The 8,917-nt window shown below is 52.1% G+C and overlaps 1 protein-coding gene across 1 annotated transcript; it reads left to right on the top strand.

The window, feature by feature from the left end:
• The first annotated feature begins 4,532 nt into the window (after positions 1-4,532).
• On the top strand, positions 4,533-8,894 carry LOC107522621 (complement C3 alpha chain-like). Its single transcript, XM_060184232.1, has 8 exons — positions 4,533-4,642; positions 4,751-4,843; positions 6,064-6,169; positions 7,209-7,298; positions 7,445-7,528; positions 7,694-7,777; positions 7,885-8,020; positions 8,682-8,894. The coding sequence occupies exons 1-8, from the start codon at positions 4,580-4,582 to the stop codon at positions 8,821-8,823; spliced, it is 798 nt and encodes a 265-aa protein (XP_060040215.1). The 5' UTR covers positions 4,533-4,579; the 3' UTR covers positions 8,824-8,894.
• Positions 8,895-8,917: the final 23 nt, after the last annotated feature.

Below are 8,917 nucleotides of genomic sequence, written 5' to 3'. Positions count from 1 at the left end.
TCCTTCTCCTCCTTCTCCTCCTTCTCTTCTCCTTCTCTTCTCCTCCTCCTCCTCTCCTCCTTCTTCGTCTCTCTTCTTCTCCTTCTCCTCCTTCTCCTTCTCTCCTCCTCCTTCTCCTCCTCCTTCTCTTTCTCCTCCTCCTTCTCTTTCTCCTTCTCCTCCTCCTTCTCCTCCTCCTTCTCCTCCTTCTCTTTCTCCTCCTCCTCCTCCTTCTCCTCCTCCTCCTTCTCTTTCTCCTCCTCCTTCTCTTTCTCCTCCTCCTTCTCTTCTCCTCCTCCTTCTCCTTCTCCTCCTCCTTCTCCTCCTCCTCCTCCTCCTTCTCCTCCTCCTCCTTCTCTTTCTCCTCCTCCTTCTCCTCCTCCTTCTCCTCCTCCTTCTCTTTCTCCTCCTCCTTCTCCTTCTCCTCCTCCTTCTCCTCCTCCTTCTCCTCCTCCTCCTTCTCCTCCTCCTCCTCCTTCTCCTCCTCCTCCTTCTCTTTCTCCTCCTCCTTCTCCTTCTCCTCCTCCTTCTCCTCCTCCTCCTCCTCCTTCTCCTCCTCCTCCTTCTCTTTCTCCTCCTCCTTCTCCTCCTCCTTCTCCTCCTCCTTCTCCTTCTCCTTCTCCTCCTCCTTCTCCTCCTCCTTCTCCTCCTCCTCCTCCTTCTCCTCCTCCTCCTCCTTCTCCTCCTCCTCCTTCTCTTTCTCCTCCTCCTTCTCCTCCTCCTTCTCCTCCTCCTTCTCTTTCTCCTCCTCCTTCTCCTTCTCCTCCTCCTTCTCCTCCTCCTTCTCCTCCTCCTCCTTCTCCTCCTCCTCCTCCTTCTCCTCCTCCTCCTTCTCTTTCTCCTTCTCCTCCTCCTCCTTCTCCTCCTTCTCCTCCTCCTCCTTCTCCTCCTCCTCCTCCTCCTTCTCCTTCTCCTCCTCCTCCTCCTCCTTCTCCTCCTCCTCCTCCTTCTCCTCTTTCTCCTTCTCCTTTCTCTGTTTCTCTTCCTCCTTCTCCTCCTCCTTCTCCTTCTCCTTTCTCTGTTTCTCCTCCTCCTCCTTCTCCTCCTTCTCCTCCTCCTCCTTCTCCTCCTCCTCCTCCTCCTTCTCCTTCTCCTCCTCCTCCTCCTCCTTCTCCTCCTCCTCCTCCTTCTCCTCTTTCTCCTTCTCCTTTCTCTGTTTCTCTTCCTCCTTCTCCTCCTCCTTCTCCTTCTCCTTTCTCTGTTTCTCCTCCTCCTCCTCCTTCTTTGCCTCCTCTTTTCTCTTTCCTCCTTCTTTATCCCGTCTCCTTTCTCCTATTTTCTCCTTCTTCTAGATCATGTTTCTTAATAATATTCATCATTATTGTTATCATTATTAATTTCTTTAGTGGGAGCACTGCTCAGCTCTGGCCTTTGGTGTTCCCAGGAAACTGACCTGTCTTTTTGCGTAGCTATTATGCTATATTCCAAGCCCAGCTGGGAGTCATTCTATGATATTTTATTTTATTTTATTTTATTTTCCTGACTAGTTCCAAGGTACATTCAGAAATCCCTGGGGCATCCAGACACCCCACTCACAGATGCTTGCTTTAATTAATTAATTAATTTTAATTTTTTTAATTTATTTTTTATTTAAGAAAGGATTAATTAACAAATCCATAGTGTAGGAGGGGTACAACTCCACACAATTCCCACTGCCCAATCTCCATATCCCACCCCCTCCCCTGATAGCTTTCCCATTCTACATCCCTCTGGGAGCATGGACCCAGGGTCATTGTGGGTTGTAGAAGGTGGAAGGTCTGGCTTCTGTAATTGCTTCCCCACTGAACATGGGCGTTGACTGGTTGGTCCATACTCCCAGTCTGCCTCTCTCTTTCCCTAGAAGGGTGGGTCTCTGGGGAAGCAGAGCTCCAGGACACATTGGTGGGGTCTTCAGTCCAGGGAAGCCTGGCCGGCATCCTGATGGCATCTGGCACCTGGTGGCTGAAAAGAGAGTTAACATACAAAGCCAAACAAATTGTTGAGCAATCATGGACCCAAAGCTTGGAATAGTGGAGAGGAAGTGTTAGGGGGATACTCACTGCAAACTCTAGTGTACTTCTGCTTTCAGGTATATATTTTGCAGTAGTTTACGGATACGTGTGAACATATGCTCTCTCTCACAGAAACTGGTGTATATCTAGGTTTTGGGTCTTTGTTAGAAAGTGAACCACTTATTGTGTGTACTGTTGAATATAAAACATTAATTCCCCAATAAAGAAATAAATTTAAAAAAAAGAAAGTGAATCACCTGAGATGGAATTAGAGTATACTATGTAAGGAAAGGTCTCACCCGAGTGATGAAGCTGAAGGGTTGTCATTCCACACCTAAAGTCTCTGGACACAGTCTGAGCTGAAGCATGTTGAGGTGGCAATCGTTGCTTTGGTTAGGTTGTGATCGGCAGATGCAATATTATTTGATATGGATTGGGAGAGGCATACGGGAAAGTGGGCCCTATCCAATGGTTCCAGGACTGGGGGAAGTAGAGGCTCTATAGTGGAGATGTGAGGTTCCTGCTTAGGGTTCAAAAAGACAATGGATAGTTAATGTTATCATCACATTATTTGGTAATTGGGTTAACTTTGAAAAGTCCCTTTGTTAGGGTTTGCTGTACAGTACCCAGTATCTTGTATATAGCTGTGCTATTGGTTGCTTCTAATCTACTTTGTCTAGGCTTTTGAGAGAGTCCGCATATCAAATACACATCCTATATATTAAAAAGACTCAGTCTGTGTTTTAAAAACTTCGAGACATAACATTAATTTCCCCCTCTCATATTAATTAACTAGTGATTTATATGACTACACTTTACTAGGAGTGCACATAAACACCATTCCCACCACCAAAAGACTGTGACCCATCTCTCCCACCCACTCCCACCCCCCACTGGCCCAGGAAGCTGCATGTCTACCCCTCACCACAGGGTTTTTACTTTGATGCCCTACTTACAATTTGGTCAGGTCCTGCTTTTAGTTTCCCTTTCAGATCTTCTTCCTCAACTTCTGTTGATGAGTGGGATCATCCCATATTCATCTTTATCTTTCTTTTTTTAATATTTATTTATTTATTCCCTTTTGTTGCCCTTGTTGTTTAATTGTTGTAGTTATTATTGTTGTTGTCGTTGTTGGATAGGACAGAGAGAAATGGAGAGAGGAGGGGAAGACAGAGAGGGGGAGAGAAAGATAGACACCTGCAGACCTGCTTCACCGCCTGTGAAGCGACTCCCCTGCAGGTGGGGAGCCGGGGTTCGAACCGGGATCCTTATGCCGGTCCTTGCGCTTTGCACCACCTGCGCTTAACCCGCTTCGCTACAGCCTGACTCCCCCATCTTTATCTTTCTGACTTAGCTCACTTAACATAATTCCTTCTAGCTCTGACCAAGATGGGTCAGAGAAGGTGGGTTCACTGTTCTTGATAGCTGCATAATTAATTTTAATTTTTATTGGGAGGGATTAATGGTTTACAGTAAATACAATTGCTGATCCATGAGTAACATTTCTCAGTTTTCTGCAAAACGCTCTTACCCCCAGCCTAGGTCCTCCTCCACCACCATGCTCCAGGACATGAAAGCTCCCCCCATGGCCCTTTACTCTGATGCAACACACCAAACCCAGTCCGAGCTCTACTTTGTATTTGTCCTTCTGTTCTGATTTCTCAACTTTTGTCCATGGGTAAGATCATCTCATTCATCCTTCTCTTTCTGGATGATCTCACGTCACATGATTCCTTCAAGCTCCATCCAAGAGGAGGTGAAGAAGGTGACTTCATCATTCTTCACAGCTGAGTAGTATTCCACTGTGTGTATAGACCATAACTTTCTTGGCCATTGTAATGCTTATCTCTGGCTTATGGTGATACTGAAGATTGAAACTTGGACCTTTGGTGCCTCAGGCATGAAAGACATTTTATATAACCGCTAGACTGTCTCTCTGCCCAGCCTTTTTAAAACATTTATTTATAAAAAGAAAACAATGACAGAAACCATAGGATAAGAGAGGTGCAACTTCACACAATTTAAGCTCAGTGCCTGCACAGTGAATTCACCACTCCCATCAGCCTTTTTTCTTTCTTTTTTTATTTGATAGGACAGAGAAGCTGAGAGGAGAGGGGGAGATAGAGAGGTAGAGAGACAGAGAGACACCTGCAGCCCTGCTTCACCGCTCATGAAGCTTCTCCCCTGCAGGTGGGGAACTGGGGGCTTGAACCTGGGTCCTTGTGCATTGTTACATGTGCACTTAACCTGGTGCACCACTGCTCCGCCCCTCCTAGCTCTCTTTCTTTGTTAGCTTCTGATCACCAAGCTGGGATTTGAACCTATGGTGGGCTTCAGACCCACAACCAACAATCACCTTGGCTGGTCCACTTTTTTTCTTCTCTTTTCTTTTCTTTTCTTTCCTCTTCCTTTTGTGTCTTGGGGTTGCAGGCTAGTTCCTAAAAATCTAACACACGTCCAGGCTGCTGTGTGAGAACAGAACCCCCCAGACCCACCCTCAGACCCCCTGGTATGGATACCCCTACTCACCCACTGGGAACATCCTCACCATGAGACCTGAACCCTCACTCCTTGCCCCATGCAGGTACCGGGGAGACCAAGATGCCACCATGTCCATCCTGGATATTTCTATGATGACCGGCTTCTCTCCTGACTTTGACGATCTCAATCTGGTAGGAGGGTCTTGAGTTCAAGGAGGCAGGAGTCCTGGGAAGAAAGGAGCAGGGAAGAAGAGAGAGGGGCGCCCTGGGGAGATTCTCACCAACCCTGAACTTCCTCAGCTAAGCAACGGTGTGGACAGATACATCTCCAAGTACGAGTTGAACAAGATTCGGTCTCACAGCAAAAGCACCCTCATCATCTACCTGGATAAGGTAAAGCCTGTGTCAAAATCCTACCAGCCTTCCCTTCCCTTAGTTTTTTTTTTTTTCCCCAGAGCCCTGCTCCACTCTGGCTGATGGTGGTGCTGGGGATTGAACCTGGGACCTCAGGGCCTCAAACAAGAGAGTCTTTCTGCAGAACCATTATACTATCTCCCTGGCTCTGCCTTTTTCTTTTTGATTTGTAAGCACTCTTTACATATACAAGATATTTTTTACTAGTGATTTAATAGTGATTTTCAAAATTATAAGACAACAGGGGTATAACTTTACACCTTTCCCACCACCAGAGTGTCCCCATTCCCTCCATTGGAAACTGCAGTGGTTCTCACAAGCTCACAGATATGGGTTGACTATTATTTCTGTAATTATCTATATTGATATCTGTTTGCCCATTTTTTCCTAGGGTCCTGCCTTCTCTTCCTTTCTAAGTCACACCTACTATTTTGAGTGTTCTTTTTTCTTAATTTTTTAAAATTTATTTATTTTCCCTTTTGTTGCTCTTGCTCTTTTTTATTGTTGTTGTAGTTATTATTGTTGTTGTTGTTATTGATGTCGTCATTGTTGGGTAGGACAGAGAGAAATGGAGAGAGGAGGGGAAGACACAGAGGGAGAGAGAAAGACAGACACCTGCAGACCTGCTTCACTGCCTGTGAAGCGACACCCCTGCAGGTGGGGAGCGGGGGCTCGAACTGGGATCCTGACGCCGGTCCTTGTGCTTTGCACCACGTGTGCCTAACCCGCTGCGCTACTGCCTGACTCCCTCCCCCTTTTTTTTTTAACCCTCCTCTCTCTGGGTCCTGATGATGGAATTGGGGTTCAGAGCCCTTTGGTCATTTTCCCCTAACAGTTCTCCCCCCTCTGGGAATATGAACCAAAGTTCTTTATGGGGTGTGGAAAATGGGAGTTCCTGGCTTCTGTAACTGCTTCTCCACTGGCCATGGGTGTTGGCAGGTGGATTCCAGCCTGTTTCTGTCTTTCCCTACAGGATGAGGTTTTTTTTTTTTTTTAATATACCAGAAACCCACTCAGTTCTGGCTGATGGTGGTGCAGGAGATTGAACCTGGGACCTCAGAGTGTCTTTCATGAAAAGCCTTTTTGCAGAACAACTCTGCTATCTCTCCCGTCCCACCTCGCTAATGCACCTAGCCCCATGCTTAAGGCCACATCACCTCACTGACCAGTGAACCGCTCTCCCCCCAACCCCTTCCCAGGTCTCCCACACAGAGGAGGACTGTCTCTCCTTCCGGATCCACCAGTACTTTGAAGTGGGGCTCATCCAGCCTGGATCAGTCAAAGTCTACTCCTATTACAACCTGGGTGAGCTCATGAGCTGGGGGCTGGGGTTCGAGGGACCAGGGAGCCATGAATAGGGTGTCTAGGTTGTCTGGGGACCTGTGAGTGGGGCGTCTGGGTTCAGGGACCTGTGAGTGGGGTGTCTGGGGGGGGGTCCCAGGGACCTGTGAGTGGGGCATCTGGGGGGGTTCAGGGACCTGTGAGTGGGGTATCTGGAGGGGATCCCAGGGACCTGTAAGTGGGGTGTCTGGGGGTTTTATGGACCTGTGAGTGGGGTGTCTGGGGGCCCCAGAGACCTTTAAGTGGGGTGACTGGGGGGTTCAGGGATCTGTGAGTGGGGTATCTGGGGGTTTTATGGACTGTGAGTGGGGTATCTGGGGGCTCCAGGGACCTGTGAGTGGGGTATCTGGGGGCTCCAGGGACCTGTGAGTGGGGTGTCTGGGAATTTTATGGACCTGTGAGTGGGGTATCTGGAGGGGATCCCAGGGACCTGTAAGTGGGGTGTCTGGGTGATCCCAGGGACCTATATAAGTGGGGTATCTGGGGATTTCATGGGCCTGTGAGTGGGGTGTCTGGGAGGTTCAGGCACCTGTGAGTGGGGTAACTGGGGGTCTCAGAGACCTGTGAGTGGGGTATCTGGGGGTCTCAGAGACCTGTGAGTGGGGTATCTGGGGGTCTCAGAGATCTGTGAGTGGGGTATCTGGGGGGTCTCAGAGACCTGTGAGTGGGGTATCTGTGGGGGGCCCTTGAGACCTGTGAGTGGGGTATCTAGGGGGTTCAAGGATCTGTGAGTGGGGTGTCTGGGGGCTCAGGGACCGGTGAGTGGGGTGTTTTGGGTTCCAGGGACTTAGAATCTCGGAGTACGGCATGGGGGTGGGTGGAATCCCACGGGTCTAGAAGTGAGGTCTCTGGGATGTCCCAGGGAACTGTTTGGCACGTCTGGGGACTGTCTCCAGGCACCTGACTGATTGTCTGGAATCATAAACCGGGGGCCTGGCACCTATAGCCCAGGAGACTGGGGTTGGGGGCTGGGCCCTCCGCTCACACCCCCACATCCACACAGACGAGTCCTGCACCCGCTTCTACCATCCGGAGAAGGAGGACGGGCAGCTGAGCAAGCTTTGCCACCAGGATCTGTGTCGCTGTGCTGAGGGTGGGCACCCTGGGGACCCCCCCAGGCCCCTCCAAGGGCTCCAGAAGGGAGGGGCAGGGAAGGGACATCGGGCCCTACCCCAGAGGGGCAGCGGGATGGGCTCCGGGTGGAAGAGGGAGACTGAGCCCGTCCCCTCCGCCCTGCAGAGAACTGCTTCATGCATCAGGATGACAATGACATCACGCTGGAGTACCGGCTGGACAAGGCCTGCGAGCCCGGAGTGGACTATGGTGGGCGGGGGCTGGGGGAGGGGGTTGTGAGCCTCTGGGGGCGGTGCCAGTGGGCGGGGGGGGGGTCAAGGTGCTGGGATGGAGCTGCTAGGAGCGGGGAGCCCAGTGACCCCCATTCTGCCCGGGCCTGACCCCCAATGCCCTCCTCCCCACCCCACCCCGCAGTGTACAAGGCCAGGCTGGTGGACATGGAGCTGTCGGAGGACTTTGATGACTACATCCTGGTGGTGGAGCAGATTATCAAGTCTGGTGAGGCCTCTCCCTGTTTCCCTGGGGGATGGGGATGCAGGTCTGGGGGCGAGGGGGCGCCCTCCCTGGGGTTCCCACTCATTTTCTCCTCCCCCTCCACCCCCCAGGCTCTGACGAGGTGCAGGTCGGGAATCGGAGACGGTTCATCAGCCACGTCAAGTGCAGGGACGCCCTGAGGCTGCAGAAGGGGAAGCAGTACCTCGTGTGGGGGTTGTCCTCCGACCTGTGGGGGGAGAAGCCCAAGTGAGTGGGGGCTGGGGGCGGGCTGGGCATGGGGCCCTGGACACTCTCTCTGCAGCTGTGACCCCGCCCATAGCCACGCCCCTTGGGTCTAGCCCTTCCCCTGGCCCCGCCCCCAGCCCTGACCCCTTCTTCACCTTATACCCTGCGCCTCCCCTGGTCTGTCCCTCTGGGAGGTGTCCCTCCCCCCAGTCCCTCCCTCTGGACCCCACTCTGCTTCCTTTTCTTGCACCCTGACATCTCTCCCTAGAGCTAGGCTCGCTCTTACGCTGGGCCTGAGCCCACTCTCAGCTTTGGCCTTGACCCAAGTAAACGATGGCTTGGCCAGGCTCCTGGTCGACCCACCAGCCCCGCTCTGGGCTCTGGTTCTGGCTCCGCCCCTGGTCCCGCCCCATCACACGTCAGACATCTGGTGTCTCGGATTGGCCTCCCAGTGCCCCGCCTCTCTCTGGCCACGGCCCTCCCCAGTGCTGCTCTGCCCTTTTATGGCCACGCCCCCGACAGACCACGCCCCCCGATTGCATCTCACATTCCGGCCCCGCCCCTGGCCCTGCCTACATCAGTCATGTGGCACAGAGAGGCACCTGGGATTGGCCCACTCAGTGCCGCCCCCCCCCCGCCCCTACCTGGTCCCGCCCCTGACTGCCTATTGCCCCGCCCCCAGCCTCAGCTACGTGATCGGGAAGGACACGTGGGTGGAGTTGTGGCCCGAGGCGGACGATTGTCAGGACGAGGAGAACGAGAAGGTGTGTCAGGACCTGGCCAGGTTCGCGGATGACATGGTGGTCTTCGGCTGCCCCAACTGACCCCCCCCCAACACACCCACCTACTTACGCTCCACCTGCCCCTGCCCCAATAAAGCTTTGGTTGTTTTTCACGCCCTTCTCAAAGTCTGGTGGG

The sequence above is a fragment of the Erinaceus europaeus genome, unplaced genomic scaffold, assembly GCF_950295315.1.
Source record: "Erinaceus europaeus unplaced genomic scaffold, mEriEur2.1 scaffold_971, whole genome shotgun sequence".
NCBI classification, from domain to species: Eukaryota; Metazoa; Chordata; class Mammalia; order Eulipotyphla; family Erinaceidae; genus Erinaceus; species Erinaceus europaeus.
The sequence above is the reverse complement of the archived record's forward strand: the minus strand, read 5'-3'. Positions and strand labels throughout refer to the sequence as shown.

What these genes read in the sequence shown, in the direction of transcription:
- LOC107522621 (XM_060184232.1), top strand. Translation starts at nt 4,580, where the DNA reads ATGTCCATCCTGGATATTTCTATGATGACCGGCTTCTCTCCTGACTTT. An exon ending in TCTGTGTCGCTGTGCTGAGG is followed by an intron (nt 7,299 to 7,444) that starts GTGGGCACCCTG and finishes TCCGCCCTGCAG; the next exon opens with AGAACTGCTTCATGCATCAG. An exon ending in GGAGCAGATTATCAAGTCTG is followed by an intron (nt 7,778 to 7,884) that starts GTGAGGCCTCTC and finishes TCCACCCCCCAG; the next exon opens with GCTCTGACGAGGTGCAGGTC.